This window comes from Acytostelium subglobosum, assembly GCF_000787575.1.
Source record: "Acytostelium subglobosum LB1 DNA, scaffold: scaffold39, whole genome shotgun sequence".
Lineage (NCBI taxonomy): Eukaryota > Evosea > Eumycetozoa > Acytosteliales > Acytosteliaceae > Acytostelium > Acytostelium subglobosum.
Genome location: NW_012236494.1, coordinates 162,044 through 186,183, shown reverse-complemented (window position 1 = coordinate 186,183; position 24,140 = coordinate 162,044). Strand labels below are relative to the sequence as shown.

Sequence of the window (24,140 nt, the reverse complement as noted above, 5' to 3'; positions counted from 1 at the left end):
TCGACACAACAATCACCGACGTCGAGGAGACGACAAAAGAGAGAGGACACACCACTCGGCCAGAGATCAAAGACAACGAGAGGAAAGAGATCAGAGAGTTGAGGAGAAGGTCAAAGAGGCTCAAACAAAGGAGCGATCTACGGGTGTCTACATACCTCCATTCAAGTTGGCGATGATGCAAAAGCAGATCAGTGACAAGTCATCAGCAGAATATCAAAGGATGGAGTGGGATGCGCTGAAGAAGTCAATCAATGGTCTTACCAACAAGGTCAGCACATCCAACATTAAGAACATCGCAGTGGAGATGTTTGGCGAGAACATCATCCGTGGCAAGGGCCTCTGGGCCAGAGCACTGATGCGAGCTCAACAGATCTCTCCAAAGTTCACCAATGTCTATGCAGCTCTGGTGGCCATCATCAACACCAAGATACCAGACAATGGTGAGCTCCTTGTCAAACGTTTGGTGGAGCAGTTTAAGAAGGCCTTCAGAAGAAATGACAAGCCAACCTGTCTGACATCCTCTCGCTTCATTGCTCATCTAACCAATCAACAAGTGGTCGGTATTGTTGTGTCCCTGGAGATCATAACACTCCTACTTGATAAGCCCACAGATGACTCTGTCGAGGTCGCCGTCGACTTTATCAAGGAATGTGGCCAGATCTTGCAAGAGATCTCACAGCAGGGCTTCATGAGCACCAATGACCGTCTGAGGGCTATCCTTCACGAGGGAGAGATAGATAAGCGAGTACAATACATGATAGAGGATCTATTCAAGGTGATCAGGAATGGTTTCAAGGAGTACCCTGCCATTGTACCAGAGTTGGACGTGGTCGAGATTGAGGACCAGATCACACATGAGCACTTGACACTCGATGAGACCTACAACACAGAAGAAGAGACCAACTTCTTCAAAGAGGACCCAGACTTTTTGGTTCACCAGGAGGAGTTCCAAGAGGTCAAGAGGAAAATATTGGGCGACGATAGTAGCGACGAAGGTGACGACGAAGAGCAAAGAGGATGTCGATGACGATGACGAGGACAGTGACGACGATGATGACGGACGACGACCACCACCCACTGCTGGCACCGAGATCAAGACCACTACCGAGATCCATGATCAGACAGACACCAACCTGTTGAACTTGATGAAGACAGTCTACCTCGTCATTATGTCCTCCAAAGACTTTGAAGAATGCGCACACAAGATACTCAAGATGAAGATTGGTCAGGGTCAAGAGATCGAGATATGCAACATGATCATCAAGTGTTGTAGCCAAGAACGTACCTACCTTAACTTCTATGGCAATCTTGCGCAACGATTCTGTATGATCAATCGTGTATACAGGGAGGACTTTGAACAATGCTTCATTGAGCAATATGCCACCATTCATCGAATCGAGACCAACAAGTTCAGGAACATTGGCAAGCTATTCGCACACCTACTCTTCTCGGATGCAATGTCCTGGTCCATTCTGCAACACGTGCACATCAACGAGGAGGACACCAACAGTGCAAGTAGAATCTTCATCAAGACCATCTTCCAGGAGATGAATGAGTATCTTGGCATTCAAAAGCTGAACGAACGTTTGCAAGACCCATCGATGCAGGAGTACTTTGGCGGCATTTTCCCCAAGGACAATCCCAAGAACACTAGATATGCCATCAACTTCTTTACCTCGATCTCACTTGGAGCTCTTACACATGATCTGCGAGAGTTCCTCAAGAACTCTCAAAAGATGATCATGTCTACACAACAACAACAACAAAAGAAGTCAAATGATTCAAGCAGTAGTAGTAGCAGTAGTAGCGATAGTAGCAGTGACAGTAGCAGTGACAGTGATTCAAGTAGTAGTGACAGTAGCAGTGACAGCGATAGCCGTAGTCGCAAGAGAAGGAGAAGATGATCAATAAAGTCGGTTAAGGGTTATGGCGCCAAGATACGTGTATCTTTTTGTGGGGATGTGTTGTTGCCCAAAAAAAACAAACAAATCTAATTTTGATCAAAAATCTGGTTGTCTTCCATCAAACAAGTACTTACTTTGGTCAGCCATTAAAACATACTTACATACATACATAGATAAATACACACATACATACCATCAAGAATGAGGTAAGTAGATTGATTATAAAACAAACAATTGTTTGTTAACACTTTGACTAACTATTATTCCATTGTCATCGATGCAGTGAAACGTCGTTGATCGGTATTACAGCGGTGTTGTTCCAGCGAGATCAATACCTCAAGTGGCAAAACATAGACGATGCTATTTGTCGATTGGAGATTCTACACAATCAAGTCGATACGAAATATCGTTTGGTTGCCATTGCAAATGATAACAGGGTATCTATCTATCTATCTATCTATCTATCATTGTAATAGACGAGAATAATCATTTCTAACACTCAAGTAAACTATCAACCATAATAACAGTGTATATTTAATAAATGGGTCAGGACAAACAGCAGCATAATCAAATGTAGTGATCTATTCTTGGAGATCAAGCAAACTGCATCACATGACTCAAAGACCGATAGCATAGGAGTTAACTTTGCCTACAAGGAGGAGGTGGAGAAATTCTATGACTGTTACATCCAATGTGTAAAGAGTCTTCAATCAAGACGATCATCTCTACCAACTTCCACATCAATCACCGAGCGTATGTTTCTTCACTGATCATAATTATCATCCAACCTCCTCATAATTAATCACCATCATCATTATCATCATCAATTTCATACAGAACTCTCCAATGTATCTATAAGCATTTCATCTCAAACCGACCCAGAGTTCATCTCATCCGATCACCCAACGTCAACAAATGACGGCGAAAACATTGGTTTCATCTCTGAATACTTGGACAACAGCAGCAGAAGGTCGATAGATCCCAATAGCTCAACACCTCAGACATCATCATCATCATCGTCACCATCGTTGGCACCTGTGAACAAACCAAAGTCAGCCTCATTCTCCTTTCCCTCCAGCTCTACCCCACCTACTGTACCCCTACAGGACCTTTTCAATCCTCCCAAGATGATGCTGACCACTACCAAAACGACAACTACAACAATAACACGCAACAAACAACCAGACCAACAGAGCACTGTAGTGATCCCAAAGACGGCGTCTGGTAGAAGATCGATTCGTGCTCGCTCCTCTTCCTCTGACCAACGACGCACTTTGACCAAGAAGGAAGGTCTTGCCATCTCATTGCAGAATGTCGAAGGTTTGCAAAACATTGGCGAGGTTCTGGAGGAGGAGACTCTGAACATTATAGACCTTGTAAATGAACAGGTGGTCAACTCAACCTCCACAAGTAAGTAATGTTGCTTAGTAGTAGTAGTAATATTAGAGGACATAATAATACTTATCACACAATCAATCAATCAATCAATCAAACAGGTGTATTATTAAATCAAACAATCAACAAGATATATGAGCACATTCAGATATTGTTCATTTTGACAGCCGAGTCAGCAGCATCCCATCATGGATCCAAACTGATACAGAATGTCACTGAGCTCATTCAAAAGGGTCCACCATCGATGGAAAGCATTGCTCAGTTCATTGGTCCTAATTGGTATAATCTTGACGATGTCAATACCGCTGGCAACGGATTCACCAGTCTGCTCTACCTCAAGAAGAGTCTCGTCCCAACAATTGCCCATCTATCAAACTCAGTTCGTGTGCTCGGTCTACAGGCCAGTCTGGAAGCGGACTGGATGTCAAGAAACCGTTCTACTGATCCGGAGGCAGTTGTGGTGCAGTTGGCCTGTCTATCGAAGGAGTTGTTGCTGGCGATTGCGCGACTCCAAATGGCTACACAGTCATTTTGCTCGGTGTGCAACACTCTGGTTACCCAGGGCAACAACAATCGAGAGGAGATCACCAACAACAACAGGAGTCGGAGTCACAGTACAGCAGATCTTATCAACCTTTGGGAGGAGATGAAGATACTACATCAACAAGAGATGCCTGCTCTCCCAGTGGATGGATTGCCAATGAAGGCATCACTCAATCAGTTGGTCGTAATGTTGACCAACGAGAACAGCTATGGTAAGTAACTGATGTTATCATAGAATTGGTGGTAGTGATAGGCAATAGATAACTAACTACTGTTTTCTAGATTCCAAGTTCCTCAAGACATTCATCACAACCTATCAATCATTTGCTCAGCCCAAGGTATTGTTCACAAAACTGTTGGAAAGATACGCAGTGCCAGAATGGTACACCACCAATGTCTCAAAGATATCGATGATTAGACAGAGAGTGATGGTAGTGCTCAAGTATTGGATCGTCAATCAATCATCTGATTTCGACCAGGATCTCGTCAATCAGATATATAATTTCATTGACAACACTATTCCCATCGATGGATATGCCGAGTTGTCAAAGGTTCTCAAAGACATTCTCAACAAATTGGTAAGTTTGTTTGTTTGTAAACACAATAGTGTCGTCAGCATTATCTAACATACTTTGTAACACATCAGATAGAGGACCGTGAGGTGAAACTGGAACTACTATTCCAGATGCCACCAAGGATCCAATTCACAGAGGATTGTGTCCTATCACCATTGGAGCTTTTCTTGGAGTGGAGTTCAGTTTCGATTGCTCAGCAGCTAACACTTATCGACTATGCCATCTTCAAGGATGTTGAGGCCAGGGAACTCCTCAATCAAAACTTCAACAAACCAAAGATGAAGTATCGATCACCAAACGTCATGAGAATGATCTACAGATCTACACAGGTATGTATAGGCCATCCCTCTGGAAGGAATGCCATCTATTGACGTTAATGATCGGTCCGTCCACTCACAAACATCAATAGGTATCATTCTGGGTGGCAAGACTGATACTGTTGGAGGGCAAGAAGGAAAAGAGACTCAAGGTCTTTGAAAAGATTATCGATATTGCAAAGGCACTGTTGAAGATCAACAACTTCAACACTTTGATGAGTCTGGTGGCAGGACTGAGTCTTACGCCAATACATCGACTAAAGAAGACAAAGAAGAAATTGTCATCATCAGCTACACAGGTAGGTACACAACAACCTTTATTCTTTCTCAACAAGCATTACTAACTGACACACAACACCATACATTTCCAAGACCTTGGCAGAGTGTGAGCGTGTATTCTCCTCAAAGAAATCATTCAAGACTTACAGAGATATCTTGGCCACTGTCTCTTCTCCTTGTATACCATATGTGTAGGTGCTGCATTCAATAGCATGGTCCCCATTTAACATCTCATTATGACTAACATTAATCAACTATATATTATTGTCGTTGTATACCAACCAATAGTGGAATAATATTGACAGACTTGACATTTATTGAAGAAGGCAACCCAGATATCTTACAACCAGACGCAGGCACCCAACAAGTGTCCCCTCTCATCAACTTCAAGAAACGCGACCTATTCTGCCATGCTTGGAATAACATTGCTCGATTCCAAGAGACACAGTTCCCATTCCAAGCAGAAGAACCCATCAACACATTCCTGTTGCACTTCCCCACGTTGGAAGAGAAAGAACTGTATGATCTATCTGTACTCCTAGAACCAAAGTAAAGTCCAATGATGGTTTGTTGTTATTGTGGTATCTGCTAACAAAGACGACAGACATGTTGATCAAGATGGGATGACCCTATTACTTTAATGATAAATCTTTCGATCATCTTGGAGGGGATAGGAGTATCGGTTCATCGGATAGTGATGATGATTCTGAACAACAGTCCATTGGTTGACCTGATAGGAGCTCAGCCCAAAGTGCGGTATCCTGCTGGTAATCCTTTTCAGCCAATGCCAAAAGCTCAATAGCTTCGAGAGCGGTGGGCCTTTCCTCTGGAGATGCATCCCAACACTTGGAAATCATTGTCTTGATACTGTTGGGACAAACAGTGGGAATGGTTGGACGAAGATTGTTGTTGCAAGCGTAGAGCATGATTTGGAACTCGTTCATCTTCTTGTACTCTCCATAGGGATGTAGGTATCTTCCGTTGAACATTGTGAATATCAGCTCCCAAAATACAATAGCAAGTGAGTAGATGTCACTCTTGTCCTTGTACTCTCGGCCTTGGAACACCTCTGGGGCACAGTAGGCACTGGTTCCTCTGGTCTTGTTGAGTGTGATAATGTTGGACTTGGTGTTGAAACGGCTCAGTCCAAAGTCGGCAACCTTTATACGAGAGTCACGAGTCACCAGGAAATTGAGACTCTTGACATCACGATGAAGGATCTGCGGCTCAGATTGGTGCAGTGTAGAGATGCCATTCAAAAGTTGACCGGCAAAGGAGAAGAATCTCTCCCATGTCATCTTCTCATTGTGCAACACCTGGTACAGACTGCCTTGTTGGCAGTACTCCATGACCAGACAGATCCTTGGCTCCAGAACCACTCCATACAGACCAACAATTAAGTTGGAATGCAACGATGCCAAGACATGGAACTCTTTCAGGAACTCCTCACGGCTGTTTGCTTCGTCAGCAGACTTGAGCACCTTGATGGCGACCTCTCTACCCCTGTACAGGCCCTTGTAAACCTTTCCAGAGATTCCTGTACCAATCTTGTCGGTGTACTCCAACTCATGCTGCGAAATGACCCATTTGCCGTTCTTGATATCCATGTTCTCCAGCTCCTTGAGGAGGTTCATCGCACCAGCTGTGATGTGTGGTGTCTTTCCAACGAGGATCTTCTTGTGCTTGAGAGAGAAGAGTAGACGCTTCTGATCAGGGTCCACACAGCCTATTCTTGTGATCATCTCGTCATCCATTCTGGAAAGAGTGCCCTCTTGTGATATCTCCTCAAGTACCAATGCCATCTTGAATTGTGTCAGTCCGGATACTGTGAGAGTATTGATGATAACTATTTGATATTGTGTGTTAGAATATATATCAACTTTGTGACACAATTATACAACATACATTCGAGTCTGATCAAAAGATCAATGATCTCTGTACAGTTGCTCTCCTCCTCTGCCAGCATCAGTGGAGACTTCTTTTGTTTGGTGCTGACAAGTGTTGGATCGGCACCAGCAGTGATAAGTGTCTTTAAGACATCGAGACGACCCAGTCTCACAGCATAGTGCAATGCTGACTCTCCGGCGTGGTTGACTATGTTGATGTTGGCATTGTTCTTGAGAAGCACATACACCATTAGCATACGGACACCATGATTAAAGATGGCCTTGTGAAGTGGAGTCTCGCCATTGTTGTTTTGCTCATTGACGTTGGCACCCTTCTCTATGAACATCTGGACGATCTTTTGGCACTCTGGCGAGCGATACTTCTGGCAGAAGTAGTGCAGTGGTGTGTTGCCATCGACATTCTTAACATGCACATTGGTTGTGGGATGCTTCAGAATTTGAATCGTTATGTTGTCAGAGATATCACTTGACACTGCCACATGTAAAGGTGTGTATCCTTCCCTAAATATAGTTGTTGGTCTTGTTAGAACTGGGGAGAGCCAGGAGAATCTAGACATATGTCTGTTACTTACTTGTCTGCGTGGTTAATGTCATCGACTTTGTTCTGGGTGTAGTGCTCAAGAAGGATATTGAGCATCTCCAAGTCGTTCTGTTTGATGATGGTGATCACGGGATGATCCCTATTGGTGTTGGGTATCTTGGATCCCAAAATGACAGTTCCATCCACACTCTTGGATCGTTTGCTAGTCTTTCCAGAGGAAGATCTGGTGCGTCTCTGACTCAACACTTGTCTGAGTCCAACAATGTTCTTCTGAGCAATGCTCTGCGACATCAAATGTTGCTCTTGGTTGAGCATCAGAGCCTCAATCACCTCGAATGCCTCATCACGATGAATGAACAAACAGAATTGATACTATACATTAGAGAGAGAGAGAGGTGTTAGTTATATATAAATAGTTGATGAAATCAAGTATTCTACTTACATCACGTTCCTGAGTCTTGATTAGTATACCATTCGGTGCTAGTCCTGACCTCTTCTCAATGCCAGTAATACTGGAGATTGGTACGACCTTTTGTCTCTGTTTGGACTTGTCAAAGACGATGTTGTCATAGAAGCATATGAAGTTCTCAGTTAGATATAGTCGTCCATGCTTTAGAACTGACCCCAGGTAAGCGCAGCCATAGTCTAAAATAAAAAGAAAGAAACAGATATCAGTTGTTAGTGGTTGTTTCCATCATGCTTAACAAGACAACAGGTTAACCTACGTGATATCAAGTTCTCATCAGTGGACACCAATGATTTGAACGATTGTTGGAAGTCTCGCAGAGCCGAGTCCACACTGCTCCTACGCAGCTTCTTCTCGGTTGTTGGTTGAGGGCCTTGTGTGTTCATCAGGGCCTGCATAAGGTTCTGACCACTTCCATTGGAGGAGAGGAATATTGAATTCTCCCTTCCCCTAGAGTGCTCTCTTGATGGAGGTGGAGAGGGCGATGAGATTGGCGGAGGACTCATACATTCTCGTGGGGTATTGCTGCCACCAGTCAATGAGGATGTGTTGTTGTTGTTAAAGGAGATACTGCTGCTACTGGTGTTCAATGCCGATACGCTATTCTTCCTGCTGCTGCTGGTTGTCGGACCAACAGCTCCAACCGTGTCAGTGTACTCATCAAGATGAATCTTGTGTAGGTAGTGGTCCAGGGACACCATTGTAGTGGACTTGGCCACATTCTTGAAGGATGCACAATTATGACCAATCCTCTGAGCGCATAGCTTGTGATAGCAGCTACCACAGTCCAGACAGATCAAGCCCTGCTTGCCAATGACCACCCACATGTACTGCTCGCAGAGTCGACATCTGGTCGGCTGGGTGAAGAACTTGTTTTTGAAGCTGTGCGCCTTGAGTATTGGGGAAAGCGAAGAGAATGGCGGTGAATTGATGGGAGAGGTGAATCCCTCTGATCCAGAGGGTGGACTACCAACAAAGGTTGAGGTGGTACTGGTGGTTGTGGAGCTCGACGCCAGCGCTGGAATGTAGGTCTGGCTTATACTGTTGGCCAGGATTGATTCACTTCCCATTGACGTAGGCAGTCCAATCGTGGATGATGACAGAGGCGAGGTCAAAAACGTAGTCGATTGGTTCGTTGGCAAAGGGGCAAGTGGTGGCAAACTGGACGAGACCATAACACCATGGTGATTGTGATGCGATACCTTGCTGCTCTCCAGTTTGAAATCAGAGTTTGAGACTGATTTGTAACGCTTTCCCTTGCTCTGTTGTTGTTGTTGATGATGGTTGGCACCTCCACTAATGCTGCCACTGCTTACACTGCTACTTATACTGTTTCTACTATGGCCACTGCTGCTACTACTGCTGTTGTAGTTGTTGTTGTTGATGATATTTATGCTGGTGGTTGCTGCAGTGTTGGCATATTGATGATTTCTATCGATCGATGGTGATGGCATATACAGGTTTGGAGTGCTCTTGAAGTATTGGTGATGACTATTTACATGATGTAGGCTGTGTGGATGCGTAGAAACAAGACCACCACCAGAGGTGGTGGGGAGTGAAGATGTTGAAGTGCTACTGGGTAGTAGGAGGACGGTGCTGGAGGAGGATTCTTTCAACAAAGATGATGACGTGTCCAGTTCAAAGTCACACTCTGATGCATTATTGTTGAGAGTTGATCCTTCAGTGGTAGTAGTTGAGCTGCTACCAATAGTTGTTTGAAAGACGCCTTGTTGTTGATCCTGTTGTTGTTGTTTTTCGTCTCCTTCATTGTTGCCAGTGGAAACAACCAATGGCTCTACTCGTTGTTGGTTTGTTGAAGAGGGGGACACTACAACAGGGATAACATGATATTGGCCATCCTCTCGAATCTTGATGTTCTGAATCATAGGGATCATGATGTTGGAGCCACCCTTGGCAAGTGTGTTTCCACCAGCAAGTACTTGGTTTGGATTGTGAACATAGCCAATGAGTTGGTCAAGTAAGTCAGTGTCTGACGATGATGATGACGATGATGATGAAGTTGTTGGTTGAGGCGCCAACGGTGAAACCGCTGTTAACGACATGTTGTTGTTGTTTGAATTCTTGTTACTCCTGGAGTCCGATTGACTGTCTGACTGACACTCTGGCTGCTGCTGCTGTCAAATTGATTTACTATGGATCTGGAGGCTGTTGTTATGGTTAATCATCAATCAATGGGTCTGGTCGTTGTGGATGATGTTTGTCTGTTCTTGGCTGGAAACAACAATAAAGTTGTTGTACTAAACAAAGAATTCTTAATAGAATGCTGATGTAGGATGATAATAATAATAATAATGATGATGATGATGATTAAGATGATGTGCGGACAATAGATAATGTGGAATGAGTGAGTTATTGATTGATTGAGTGAGTGTGTGCATGTGTGTGTGTGTGTGTGTAAGTATGTGAGGAGGAGGAGTTGATCGGTTTGACTTTGATTGATTGATTGATTGATTGATGATTGATGGCTGTTGTTGCTGTTGCTTGGTGCTACTGTGTATGTGTTGTTTATCTCTATGGGTAGGGGTAATTGAGCGTCGTAGCCTTTATGTGGGTGGCACTGGTGTGCACATGCGCGCCGTATGGATGATTAAGATGGATGATTGATAAAAGATGGATGGAAGTAAAGAAGGGGGTGTCCATTAACCTCAACAACAGCCAGCATTCAAAGTACTCCTCTTGCTGCTTATAAACATCTTGAGACACTTGTTGAACAACACCGTGTGTATGGCCAATGTTCCACAACAACGATCATCAGATGATGGTGTGTGCCTATATTATATTTGTGTGTGCATTGTTGTTGTTGTTGTTGTTGCTGTTGCTGTTGTGTGTGTCAATGGTGAGATGATTGACAATTCGAATGGTGGTAGATGTTTTAAAACTGTGTATGTGTGAGTGTTGTCAAACAAATAATAACAAATAATCACACAACACCATAAAGTGGTAACTGTATCCTTCCAAGTCACATGTATATATATATATATATATATTAATGGGGATGGTGGTGACCAACGTTGCTGATGTGTCTCTGGGTGTTTGGCCAACACAGAAACAACAACATCGAGATCTATCCTTTATCCTGTTGTTGTTCCGGATGTCTCCCACCAGCTGTTGGATTAAAGTACCTACTAACTAAAATATTCAAAGGTACACCTTTCTCAGAGACTTTGATGAGGTCTAGGAAGAATGTCAATAACCTGTGTTGCTGCAACTGTTATCTCTATTAATATTTAAAAGTAAGGATTGCTATGATGAATATTTGTCCAGTCAGCTGACTCCCTCCACATTTAACATCTGGGTACCATGATAAAACACTACACCTTTATATACAACACACACTTAATCACAACTCATACACATACATACCCTCACCCAACGATCAAACGCACTCACAATCAACACAACTACATACACACTCACTCAATCAATCAAACAAACACAATCAATCAATCAACACAACACATACACACACACACTTAATTGATAAGTTTAAACTTTTATAACATCTGTTTATTATCGTGAGTGTGTGGTGTATCGACTGCTAATCATACAAAGGAGGACACCACAGGAGGAGGAATGGACCATTCATCGCTTCCTGAGTTCCTCTTTGATCTCCTCAACAAACTGTTGAAATTCTCTCCTCATCTCCATCATTATTTCTTCTTTTAGAGTTTGCATTTCCAAGGTGAGTTGAGTAGTTTGCTTTGGTTGTTGTTGTTGTTGTTGTTGTTGTAGTACAACTGAGAGACCTGGTCTACCAACTGTGGGTGGGGGTTTAGGCTTTGGTGTCGACTGTACATGGACTGAGTTGTCCTTTGGTGGAGGAGGTGGATTTGAGGGAGTGGGCTCAGTAGTTGTAGTAGTAGGAGAGGTCGCAGAGGCACCAATAAATGATGATGGTGTTTTCTTGAGGTTAGTACGTTTGGATAGCACCTCTGACATGTTAAGACCGGATGCTGCTCCTCCACCCTGGGCTTTGTTGTCCTCATGAACATTGCCTCCCAACGAATTTGGATCTGCGCCATGTGCTCCAATAGGGGCAGGAGCAGAGTTCACTGATGAGGAATTGCCAATGTATGAACCACTTCTATCGTATGATTTAGTTGTAGTTGTTGTCATTGTCGTGGCTATTTTTAATGATTAGTTATATTCTAATGTTGGCAAGAAGAGGAATGATCAACCAATTAGATTACTTACACTCATTAGTATTTCCAATTGTTTCCTCCTGAATTGAATAAGTTGAAGTGGTTGGTTTTGGAGTTACGGGTGGAGGAGGAGGCTTATTAAGTACTGTTGACTGTGGACGCACTGTAGGCACACCTGTTGGTCTAGACATCTGGGGAGGAGGTTGTTGTTGTTGTTGTTGTTGAGATGTATATGTTTGATGAACCAGGGGTATTGGAGCAACTCCACCTGACACAGAAAGGTTGGCGCCGTCATCCGCAGCGGATGAGTTCAGTGACTGAATGATTGATTCAAAGCCTCCTCCAAATTGATCAGCCTCCTCTTTTGTGGTGAAGTTGAGTCCATAATGTGTTCTTTGATCAGAGAATGTATGGAAATTTGGTGAAGCATACTTATAAACCACATCCTTTGAAATGGCAAAGTTGATCAATATGATGGTTGGGTCCTCATAGCCACGACCTATGACTCGATAAGTATTGTTGACCTGGTGGTGATAGATGAGCAATGTTCCAGGACTCTGTGCCGATGGAACCCAACTGTTGGTGGCCGCAGAGTGCGTGAACACTTGTGCTCGACCTGCTAATACGTGAACCTCCCTAAAAATCAATAACAAAACAGGTAGAGTTTGTCAGTCAGCCTGCCAGAGGGATACAACACTATTGATCTTCAACCTACGACATAAATATTGTTATTGTTATTTGTGATTGTTGAATGGTAAATGTTGTTATTGTCCGACATGTTAATGTCTCCTCCTTGTGTTGTGAACACCTTTTGATTAATTAATAAAAATAGATATTTTGTTGAAACGACTCAATTCAAATAAAATCACAATCACCAACCTGATTTATTTTGATTCTACTGTTGCTTGGCCTTACGCTTGGCCTTTGCATTCTTTACCTCTTGGATAACTCCAGCAATAATTGGGAAACATACAGGTACAAACAATGGTGTATACACTGCGTACTTGTGTTCATCAGGGAAATACAACTGAGATAACATGTTCTTGTCAAAGAATGCCGTCTCTGACGCATCCAATGCAATCTTGGAAGCATGCAGCGCAGAACGATAATCCTTTGAGGCGAGTGCTTGATGGGCTCTGTCCAGTGCGGCAGTGGCGTTGGCCACCTCATCCTTGATGTTGTCCAATACCTTCATGTTGGGCATGCTGTTGATGAGCGAGCACAATGAGGTGAGCGTGTTGATAGTGACGTTCAGGTTCTCGGCAGTGTACTGCACGATCAATTGATGCAACTGTTGCTCGCTGATCTGATTCCATTTGGCGCCCTCCTTTGTTTGTTCGATTCCAAGCAGTTCCTGCAGTTGATATCTGAATGTGACCAAAGAATCTTGGAGTTGATCACTCAAATCAACATGATGGAAAGATTGTTTATCACCTTGTTGTTGTTGTTGTTGCTCGCCCAGTACATTGTGTATGATTATGCCACCCCATTGAGGGATGAGGAATGAATTGCTCTTGCTGTCATCATCGATATATAGAGGAGATTGGGACTGACTTGGTATAAATATAATAAAGTTAAGTGTTGGCTGGTTGGTAGATGTCGTATCTATAGGTCGGCGCGGTTAGTAGGTGAACGTGTTGGATGGTATAAGAATAGGCTTACCTAATTTCCATTCATTGGGATTGATGTACTCTGACAATGACTGTGACGGAATAATGTATTGATTCTTCAGTCTATCAAAGGTTGGTGGCTTGAGAAGTGTTGCGTAGTGTGATATCTTTGATTGTACAGTAAAGTTGGCTATGTCTGATATCTGATCGACAAATGATTGCAAGTGATCTAGTTTGATGACGACAATGAGGTGGAGGATAGCCATTGGTAAGATGATTGAGATGTGTTCTTAGTTGAGATATATGTATGTACACATACATTTATAAAGAGTTTGGAAGTCCCATCGAGGGATAACAAAAGAGGATGAAGGATCAGAGTTCAACAGTGTGAAAGATAGACAGTACTCGGTTGCTGTCTTAACTACTTTGTGATCTTGCTTCCTTTGGTTCTGATTCTGTTGTATAAAGTCTGTAAACAGTGGCCATTGTACTATATTGGTCTATGTGATGATGATATAGAGGTCAGTTAACCATCATATTGTTGTTTCTATTGCTATTGCTCATAAATGTACAGTTGCAACAACAAAAATGTTATTACTTACATCATTAAACTGTTCTTGATAGGCCAGTATCTTGGAGAAGTCAACCGTTGACCTATAGGTTGTAGTTGTGTGCCACCATACTGGTATACCAAGCGCAAACAACAGTATGAAGGTGCTTACAATCGATACTCTTTTACCTGTCATTGTAGTTGTTGTCGTGGTTGTTGTTTGTTTGTTTGGTCTGGTGAACTTGACTTTGTTAATCAAAACGACCCCTTTTTAATTAATTTATGTTCCTGTCTATGATGGAAGCTGTAGTATAAGGTTGAAACTCCCCTGAATCAGATGGACAGTTGTTACATTAAATACATTTCCTCTCCACCATCCATGGTTTATTATTAACATTAAAAAAGCGAGAACACCTTGTTTGGGTCAAGTGCCGAGAGATAGTTGATTGGAAGATATGTCTCCTTCGCCTCCACCATTACTAATTCTTGCCTTCTGTTCTGTGCGCTCAGCGTGTCGTAGAACGTCTTGTCGCTTGGTGTGATCAATCTGTTTATGCTGGATGCAGAGCTGCTGGCTCCGCCCATGTCACTGCCACTACCTCCACCGCTACTGCTGATGCTTGGCAGTTCAACGTTGCTGCTCGATGACGTCGACGACGATGGAAGAGAGTAGAGATTGATGTTTTGTGGGAACGTTTGAAGAACCTCGGCCACACGTCTCACCACTTCGCTTAGCCTCATTCCTTTGAGGATCTCTAGCTTGAAGGTCAATGGAGTGTCGTTGTTGATATTCTTGTAGTTGACTATTTGGAAGGTCACAATGATCTTGTTGTAAAGGAAGTTGAAATAGTCTGATACGAATGGCATCAATGCCTTTCCTCTGTTTACATCGATGAAAAAAGAGAGAGAGAGAGAGAGAGAGAGAGAGTACAGTTAGTACACCGTTCAGTCGATTCCCTCGATCACATTAATGATGCTTACCTCAATGTCTGGTACTTCTGACAGTAGATGATATCGCCATGATTGATCTCAAACGACTTGAGTGTTCTGTTGGGGTCGAGTTGATACACCAGGTTCAAGGATAGTTCTCCAAACAGAAGAAGGGGTGTGTTGGGAGGGAAGCCAAGCTTCTGATTCAAAAATGGTGTCAGGTAAGAGATTGGGAAGTTGGTTGGACATATCTTGGAGGCAACGTACTCGACCGATTGCTTGAATGGGTCGTAGTACTTGAAGAAGATCAAGGCACTCTCTGCTTGGATTGGATCAAAGAACAGGTTCTTGTCCTATTGATAATGATTGATTAGTGTAACGTTATAGAAGGTTAGTTAATCAATCATCATCATCTATTTTAAATGGCTTCACACTTACGTTTGGATTTGGAGAGTTGGAGATCTCCAAGTGGAACCTCATCTCAACTTGACCAAAGTGATTGGTATATTGGTTAACTAGAATGAGAGTGTTAGAGTTAGTAATCATAAGATGTTGGCTGCTGCTGTCGTTAATAAAAGTACACATACATATGTCTTCATCGTCGAGAATGACTGGACACCTGCTAACCTTTGAGGGCTTTGATTGGTTCTGTGTTTGGTCCCAGAACCATATCCTCTGTCTCTCAAATGATATGCCATAGATCATTTGAATTTGCAACTAAAGTAAGGTGGTGTGCAAGTATATTAGTGACTGCTGTCAGTGTGTTTGTTGTGAGGATATGTTTAAAATACTACACTACCTTTAGCTCAAGTAGAGTTGACGTCTTTCTGATCTTGATGGGTGTGTGATTGGCAAAGTCGACAAGGTCAAACGAGGTGCCCGCCTCAAAGTCAGAGTCCATTGTCAATTTGATCGTGTGATAGTAGTACTGCTCCTCATCCATCTTTTGTTTCTTTAGCACCTCTGGGGACAAGCTCTCTACATTGTCGTTGCTGTAAAGTTGGAAGTGTTTGGATCTCTCATGAGAATATGACAAGAGACTAGTGTATGCAAAGGTTAGTGATCAAGTAATGCGATGTGTGATTAGGAGATGTAAGATACATACTGCTCAGTATCCAGAGTGCTTTGAGCCAAGAAGTAGATAGTGACACGGACGGTGATAGAGTCATTGTCAAGGAATCCAGATGTGCCATCCTTTAAGCTCTCCAATGATATAAACTTCTTGAATCCCCAATTGACGCTGCTGTAGCAGAATGTATGGAAGGAGTCTATGCGTTGGTGGTGCACAATGTTAGGTATTGTGATATTGATATGTTTAAGAGTGATTGAATGAATGTATACATACACTTCCTCTCTGACTTGGCAGGGTTCTTCTTGTTGACAATCTCTAGCACGAAGCAAATGTACTGTCTGGTCTTTGGATTGATCTTTGGATCAACATAGTCCAGGTAGAGGGAGAAGAAGTTGGGTGCACTGTTGCCCTTTGGGAACACATAGAACCTCCTATTTTGTTATAAAGTAAGCAATCGTCAGTGGACTATCCACACACACATACACATCAGAAACCACGTAATACGTATGGAGTAACTTACCACTTTGTGTTGTTCAAGGAGAATACTGGCGAGTAGAAACTCTTGTCAAGAGTGGAGAAGTCTGTGATCTCATAGTGGAAGCCATTTGATACCTGCTCACCAACAGGGAGTAGATGCTGTGCACTCTCATCGACAAACATGGTCTGAGCAGGTTCAATGCACCTGGGTGATTCGATGGGTGGTGCCACTTGGTACTTGAATGGAATTGGTTTCAAAAAGTCACTGGAAACCGTGATCAGCTCGACATTGATGATGATGATGTCATCCTTGATGAAGCCAAGCTTTGGGTCCAACAATGTTTGGTTCTTCATGAACTTTTGGAACAACCAACTGAATGAGTTGTATGAATAGATATTGCTTATGTCTGTATATATATATATATATATATATATATATATATATATATAGGAGTGGTTAGGACGTCACAATCAATTGGGAGTGATTGTCAATTTGAAAACATACACTTCTTAAAGTTCTTGGCTTGGTTGTGTTGGTTAACAATCTCAATGGCAAAAGAGATATGCTTCCTCAGTAGTGGCTTCGTCTTGATGTCAACGAGATCGAGATAGATTGAGAAATAGTCGGTGAGATTCTCCAATGGGTAACTGACCAGCTGCCACTTGCTTCCAGCAATGTTGTACGTTGGTGAAAAGATCAGGTCAGTGCTCTGGCTCTTCTTGGCATGGAATGTGAACGCTCCACAGTGTGGCTTGGATAGGTTGGACTCTATTTCAAAACTAACAATATATGTATGTTGATGGTTAGTAGGTGATTTGATAAACTCTCAGACCTTACAAAAAAACATACTTCTGATGATCTTCGATGAAATTGGAGGACATGACTGTGAACTCAATGTTGATGATGACAGTATCGTCCACTATGAATCCATTGTCGGGATTGGTCAAGGTGGACAAGAGGACGAACTTGGGGAAGCCAAAGTTCATGTTCTTGTCGTCATAGACATGGTCAACCCACTTCTTCAAGTTCTTCTCTGGGTTCTTCTGGTTAACAATCTCGATGGCAAAGAACAAATGCTTGACCAACAGTGGCTTGAACTTGACATCGAGCAGATCGAGATAGACAGAGAAGTAGTTGGGCGAAGAGTAGCCGTTGGGGAAGATATATATTCGCCAATTCGATCCACACACAAAGTAGGTTGGAGAATAGAAGTTCTCAAAGTGGTGTGAAAAGTTGGTCAAAGAGTAGGAGAACTTTCCATAGGGCTTATGATTTCTAGAGGAGGTGAGGACACAGCCATGAAGATGTTAGTACTACATAGTAGAGGACGTCCAACATGGGTTGATACTTACTGTGGATCAGAGTTGTCTACAGTGACTGGTGAGTTGATCTCTACACGTATCCTCAACTTGTCTTGGATGAGGAAGCCATTCTCTGGCTTTAACAGGATTTGAAGATTGAGGAAACTAACAAATCCCCAGTTGACACCTTTGAATGAGAACTTGTGGTTTGATGCTGTATCAATTTAACATATTGTTGTTGTTGTCAGTAAGTCTGAGCCAAAACATGCACACACACTAAACAAGTATTTGATTGCAATACATACTCTTTCTGACGTTCTTCTTTGGATCAGCTTGATTGATGAGCGTCAGGGTTAGACCAGCATCCTTCTCGAACAGTGGGTTGATGCCAATGTCATAGTAGTCGAGGAAGATGGAGATATTGCCAGGACTGTTGTTTCCTTCGGGGAAGATCAACAGACGCCAGTTGGCATTGCAAAGGTTGAATATTGGTGTGTAAAAGCTCTCCTTGTACGATGAGAAGTTTGGAATCTCCACAGTCTTTGAGCCTTTGTTGATCTCATTAAAGTCCTCAGGTGCTAGTGGATCCTTGACGATTGGATGGGCTGTGTTGTTGGTTGTAAGATTCGAGCTTCCTTGAGCAATATATCCAATACTGCTGCTACCTCCAGCGCCACTGCTGCTTCCGCCGCCGCCACCGCCGCCACCACCTCCGCTACTACTACCACTTCCACTACTGCTTCCGCCGTTGTTTAAAAGCTGTTGGTTAAGCTCCAGCTGCTGTTGCTGTTGTTGCTGTTGCTGCTGCTGTTGCTGTTGTTGCTGCTGTTGTTGTTGTTGCTGTTGCTGTTGCTGCTGTTGTTGAGGGTCGGCGGTGAAGTAGTTCATCATCGAGTTGAATAGGCTTTTAAAGTGCTCTATTTTTGATTGATACCTCTGGGTTGTACAGGATATAGGATTACTTTGCGTTTGGACAAAGTCTTCCTCTCCGTGCTGAAATGAATATAGCGCTAATATATGATAGTTGCGTCTAGATCTTGAGTATATTTATATTATATATATATTTATATGTACAGTTTGGCAGTACTGTTTTGTTTATGCCCTTCTTGATGATAGATGATTGATTAAATGAGTGAGAGTTTGATATATTTTATGATTGAATGAATGAATGAATGAATGAATGATAAATGTACAAAGAGATAAATTAAATATATTTTTAGTAGTTGTAGTATTATAATTATAATGTGCGTGAGTGGATTGATTGTTTGAATGATTGTGTTGTGTCACTAATCATTTTTTTAATTTAATTTTGACCTTGTTTGATTGTTGGTCCAAAAATGGGAACAATTTGAGGTTTAATGGCAGCAGTTGGACTTGACACAGTGCGTCTATTGGACAGAAACAATAATATTATTGTCAAACTTAAAAGACGTTATGAACATCATTCTTACTAGTATAAATATTACTTTATTATTAGAGAGAACAAGACCTGTTGTTGCTCAAATTGGTAAACCGACACAAGAATGATACATTACCAAATCAATCTATCTTCTATCTACTTAAGAACTAATGTTAAGGTACCTAGTTTGTAAACAATAGTAAATGTCTATTCATTGTCATTTGTTGTCGACAAGATAGATAGATAGATAGATAGAATGAATGTTTATCTGTTCCTTCACCACACACAACAAACATTCTTTGTCGGCGATGACTCTCGTCATGCTGTTGTTTGGTTGGTGTCACCCAAACTTATTTTTTTCAGGGAACACTCATACACACAAAAAAAGAATAAAAAATAATGATTTGGTCAACATCACACTGGAATAGGTTCATCATCACCAACCTCTTGAATCTATCAATACATAACACTTCTTTATTACATTGAACTAATACAACAACTACTATTACTCTATTTTTTTATACAAGACAGAACATGTTGATAAAGGAATAGTAAGGTCACCTCTTGACACAAAGATTCGATCACAATAGTGATGACCATCACTATTGTCTCAATCAATCAATCAATCAATCAATCAATCAATCAATCAATCAATCAATCAATCAATCAATCAATCAATCAACATACAGCACCAACAACATCATCAAATACTCTCTCTGAGGTAAACGCATGAGAACTGACATATTCTAACCTCTAATTCAGTCGTATGACATTGCCAGTGACGGTCGAGGAGTACCAGATCGCTCAACTCTACATGGTCTCCAAGAAGAGCAAGGAACAAACAAAGGGTGGCGAGGGCATTGAGATTCTCGTCAATGAGCCATACGAGAACGAGAAGTCAAAGGGTCAATACACTCACAAGGTCATTCATCTCCAGAACTCTCTGCCAAAGTTGGCCGCTGCCGTTCTGCCAGCAAGCGCTCTCAAGGTCGAGGAGAAGGCATGGAACGCCTATCCATACTGTAAGACTATATTCAGTGTATGTTGTTGTTATTGTTGTCGCAGAGATTATAAACAACAACAAACAATTAACATCAACTTGATACATTCATATATATAGTGCCCATTCTTTGGCGATAGATTCTCCATCACAGTTGAGTCCATACATAAGGCAGGCAGAGGAGAGCTTGAGAACGTATGTACCACAAAGTCAATGTTGATGTTTGAGATGTCCATATCTAACAATTGCTTCCCCTACTACTTCCTAGGCTCTGGACTGTGACGAGGACACTTTGAAGAAGAGAACAGTGGACTACATCGATATTGCCACTGATCCAATCGACAGCAAGGACTATGTCAAAACCGAGGATCCAAAGATATTCAAGTCGGTCAAGACTGAGAGAGGTCCCCTGGACACTGAGAACTGGAGACAGACAGTGGAGCCAGTGATGACTTGCTACAAGCTGGTGCACGTCGAGTTTAGATATTTCGGACTCCAGACCAAGGCCGAGGCCTTGATCCAAAAGACCGGTGTCAGAGACGTTCTGTTGAAGGCACACAAGGCCCTCTTCTGTTGGATCGACGAGTGGTTCGGTCTGACCATCGAGGACATCAGAAGAATCGAAGAGGAGACCAAGCAAGCTTTGGCCAAGGTATGTAATCGATCATCGTCTGTCTCACTTTATCAACTTCAATAACTAACCATACATCAATGTACGTCTATGTAGGCAATGGCCGAGGAGGCAGAGAAGGAGAAGGAGAAGGAGAAGCATAAGAAATAAAGTACAAACCAAGATGTACATCTGTTGGTGCTGTGTGTTTATATATATATATATCTATTATCTATCTCTATCTTATAGGATATGGTTTGGAAGAGACAGTTACACCATCCACTTTATTGGTTGGCCGAGGATGGTGATGCCAAGGTGTTTGTTGGTGAGGTTGTGGAGGCGGTACCAGATGACTGTTGTTTGTTTGTAGGTGAGGTGATCCTTTCATAGTAGAGTCGACCTTTGCTGTTGGCACCATGGTTGACCGTTACCTTTTTGACAATCTTGGAGGCGTACGACTTGGAAAGATACCTCCCCAGGTTGAGGAGAATGAGTTCTACATCCTCACTCTTGAGATAGGAGGCACCATTCTGATCAAAGAATTCATAGGCTTGATTGTAGCATCGTAGCGTCTCCAACCTTGCCAAGGTAGTCGCAGTGGTCATTGCCTTCTCCTCACTGTCTGACATTTCGCCTGGTTCTCGCTCTGCATTGGACTCTTCGACTGTGGCACGTGAATCTGGTTCCTGTTGTTGCTGTTGCTCTTGGTCCTGCTGCTCTGAAGAAGTCTGTGGTTGATCTTGTTCATTGGAACTCTCACGCTTGCGTTTTCCAGTGATCTGACTGCTACTTGGTGATGAGGCAGTGTCACCAGACACCTCTGAGGATTCATCTAATGGATTGAACTCAAGAATTGAGTCCAATACGAGATTGCCCATATCTCTACACAGCATTGTGTAGAAGAATTCGCCAAAGAGGGATAGTTCAAATGTGCCTTCAAACTTGTCGCTCTCCTCATACTCGAGTATACCATCCAATGACAGCACCATTAGCTTGTTGTCTCCAGACTTTGAAGCGTTAACACAGTGATATGCTGGGGTCGTCGAACTAGTTGGCTTGTCAGTAACTGTAGTTGCTGACACCTCAATGTTGGGATGATCGATAGTCGGTGACTCCTTGGTGGCTGATTCGGCTGTCGGTTCATGTTTGACAATGGAGTCAACATGAGTGTCTGCATTATCAATTGCCTTTTCTGTTGTTTCACTCAATATAGCTGATGTTGTTGATGGTTCTGGCTCGTTGACAACGGAGGTATCTTGTTGTTGCTCTTGGACCTGATCATCCTTTTTGTCGAGATTCTCAGCTTCCTCGGTCTTGGTGCCTTCAGTCATGACATGGTCATTGGTGGTTGGGGTGATATTGTTGGTGATGGCAGTGGGCAAAGGATTGACTGGGTGCATGTTTGATAGATCAGGTACAAATACAACAGTCACCTCCATATGCTCCAGAGAGGACTCGGTAGGTGGTCGATAGTAATGTATCTCCATAAACTTGATCCACTTGGAGCACTTTCCAAGGTCCAGTTGAGTTCTTTCCTTTGTAGTTCGTCTATTGAATGAATGAATGGCTGTCAGTACTACTGATAATGAACTGAATATTGGGTTTAGACTACTTACATGGCAGTGTTGATAAGAGTCTGTGGGTCACGTACGTCTCTTCCATCAGTCTCTGGCTGCCAGGATCCTCCAATGCACGCAATGTCCTTGTTGGCCTTGGCAATTAGGAATTTGATACGCTTGTTAAGATGCTGTAGTGTATCAAGTTGGTCCTGAGGTACATTCTGGAAGAGCATAACCTTGGCGTTGTATCTTGTGTTGTTGTTGTTGTTATCATTATCGTTATGGTTGTCCAAAGGGTCATTTGTTGTTGCTGATTCGGTACCTGCAAGTGTGGTATGATGTCCACTGTCCTTTGAGTCGATGACAAAGGGAATCGGTTGGTTGATATTGATTGTGGTATCTGTAGTCACCCATGATAGGATGAGTCGCGTGAAGTCTGGGGCAATGTACAGACGAGAGAACATCCTCTTTAGGGAGACGTAGTCAAAGTCGTGCTGGACGAAAGAGTGGTTGGGAATGCGCACAATGTACTTCTTGTCTTTGATGCGGTCGTCTGAAGTGTGTGACGTGTTGCTGGACACAGTCTGGTGCTCTCTCTTGGTCTTGGCGGGTTGCTCATCCCCACGCTTGTTCTGATTGTCCTTCTTTTGATATCCCTTTGAATGACCATCTCTGTCCTTGTTTTTAAACTGTTGCTGCTGCTGCTGCTGCTGCTGTTGTTGTTGTTGTTGTTGCTTGTTTGTGCCACCGCCACCACCACCACCGGCGTTATTTCTTCCTGAGTTCTTGTTGCTCCAGTTGCCACCACCACCGCCTCCACCACCTGTAGACGTGGAGTTTACATTTCCACCACCCGATCTATAGGAGTTGGATTGAACACCACCACTGTTGTTTCCTGATATTGCGATGCCACTGTTATTACCACCGCGGAAGTTTGATGTATCATTGTTCATTGTGTTTGGGTTGACACCCATCTGCACGGGCGCCATCATTGACTGTGGACCGGACATCTGGTTGCCCATCATTTGATTGTTGTTTGGACCCATCTGAGACATTGGCATACCCATTTGGTTGTTGGGTGGCATCTGCGACATAGCACCGCCCATTTGGTTGGGTGGCAACGATCTGTGGAGGGATACCTCCAGCTATAGAGCCAATCATTCCGCCTGGCATCCTTCCTGGTACCAGTCCTCCAGACTGAATAGGATTGTTGTTGTTGACGACCATACCGACACCACCAGTCATTTGATTGCCAAGCATCCCACCAGACATCTGCTGGCCCACAAGAACACCACCACCGGTGCCCAGAGGATTGTTCATCATGACTCCACCGGATGGACCACCCATCATTGGACCACCACCCATCTGATTATTCGGCATCATACCTCCACCGCCTTGCGGTACCACCATTCTATTGCCAAACTGATTGTACTGTGCTTGGTTTCCGACATAGTTGTTTGGTGTATGTTGCTGTTGTTGCTGCTGTTGTTGGTACTGATTCATTTGTTGTGGTGCACCATACTGATTATAGTTCTATGTGG

The 24,140-nt window shown here is 43.0% G+C and overlaps 7 protein-coding genes across 7 annotated transcripts; 2 read left to right on the top strand and 5 right to left on the bottom strand.

Moving 5' to 3' along the window:
• Positions 1–2,261: 2,261 nt before the first annotated feature.
• On the top strand, positions 2,262–5,208 carry SAMD00019534_122380 (hypothetical protein; the record flags this gene model as incomplete). The annotated part of the gene is made up of 8 exons (XM_012892614.1): positions 2,262–2,341; positions 2,455–2,657; positions 2,742–3,314; positions 3,401–4,054; positions 4,125–4,420; positions 4,489–4,746; positions 4,827–5,033; positions 5,107–5,208. 8 exons carry the CDS (start codon positions 2,262–2,264, stop codon positions 5,206–5,208), a joined length of 2,373 nt encoding a protein of 790 aa, XP_012748068.1.
• Positions 5,209–5,669: 461 nt separating this feature from the next.
• On the bottom strand, positions 5,670–9,990 carry SAMD00019534_122370 (hypothetical protein; the record flags this gene model as incomplete). Its single annotated transcript, XM_012892613.1, has 6 exons — positions 5,670–6,859; positions 6,919–7,421; positions 7,493–7,833; positions 7,904–8,106; positions 8,187–9,289; positions 9,386–9,990. The coding sequence occupies 6 exons, from the start codon at positions 9,988–9,990 to the stop codon at positions 5,670–5,672; spliced, it is 3,945 nt and encodes a 1,314-aa protein (XP_012748067.1).
• Positions 9,991–11,530: 1,540 nt separating this feature from the next.
• On the bottom strand, positions 11,531–12,535 carry SAMD00019534_122360 (hypothetical protein; the record flags this gene model as incomplete). The annotated part of the gene is made up of 3 exons (XM_012892612.1): positions 11,531–12,072; positions 12,143–12,451; positions 12,523–12,535. 3 exons carry the CDS (start codon positions 12,533–12,535, stop codon positions 11,531–11,533), a joined length of 864 nt encoding a protein of 287 aa, XP_012748066.1.
• Positions 12,536–12,985: 450 nt separating this feature from the next.
• On the bottom strand, positions 12,986–14,446 carry SAMD00019534_122350 (hypothetical protein; the record flags this gene model as incomplete). The annotated part of the gene is made up of 4 exons (XM_012892611.1): positions 12,986–13,695; positions 13,753–13,929; positions 14,020–14,200; positions 14,303–14,446. The coding sequence occupies 4 exons, from the start codon at positions 14,444–14,446 to the stop codon at positions 12,986–12,988; spliced, it is 1,212 nt and encodes a 403-aa protein (XP_012748065.1).
• Positions 14,447–15,970: 1,524 nt separating this feature from the next.
• Positions 15,971–18,919, bottom strand: SAMD00019534_122340 (hypothetical protein; the record flags this gene model as incomplete). Its single annotated transcript, XM_012892610.1, has 8 exons — positions 15,971–16,220; positions 16,286–16,448; positions 16,526–16,683; positions 16,773–17,136; positions 17,235–17,509; positions 17,580–18,005; positions 18,083–18,245; positions 18,337–18,919. 8 exons carry the CDS (start codon positions 18,917–18,919, stop codon positions 15,971–15,973), a joined length of 2,382 nt encoding a protein of 793 aa, XP_012748064.1.
• A 1,045-nt stretch (positions 18,920–19,964) lies between these two features.
• Positions 19,965–21,208, top strand: SAMD00019534_122330 (hypothetical protein; the record flags this gene model as incomplete). The annotated part of the gene is made up of 5 exons (XM_012892609.1): positions 19,965–19,981; positions 20,193–20,469; positions 20,551–20,625; positions 20,699–21,082; positions 21,158–21,208. Coding segments are annotated over 5 exons (804 nt in total), but the record flags the coding sequence as incomplete, so codon positions are not given.
• A 119-nt stretch (positions 21,209–21,327) lies between these two features.
• On the bottom strand, positions 21,328–23,744 carry SAMD00019534_122320 (hypothetical protein; the record flags this gene model as incomplete). The annotated part of the gene is made up of 3 exons (XM_012892608.1): positions 21,328–22,190; positions 22,245–22,588; positions 22,657–23,744. Coding segments are annotated over 3 exons (2,295 nt in total), but the record flags the coding sequence as incomplete, so codon positions are not given.
• Positions 23,745–24,140: the final 396 nt, after the last annotated feature.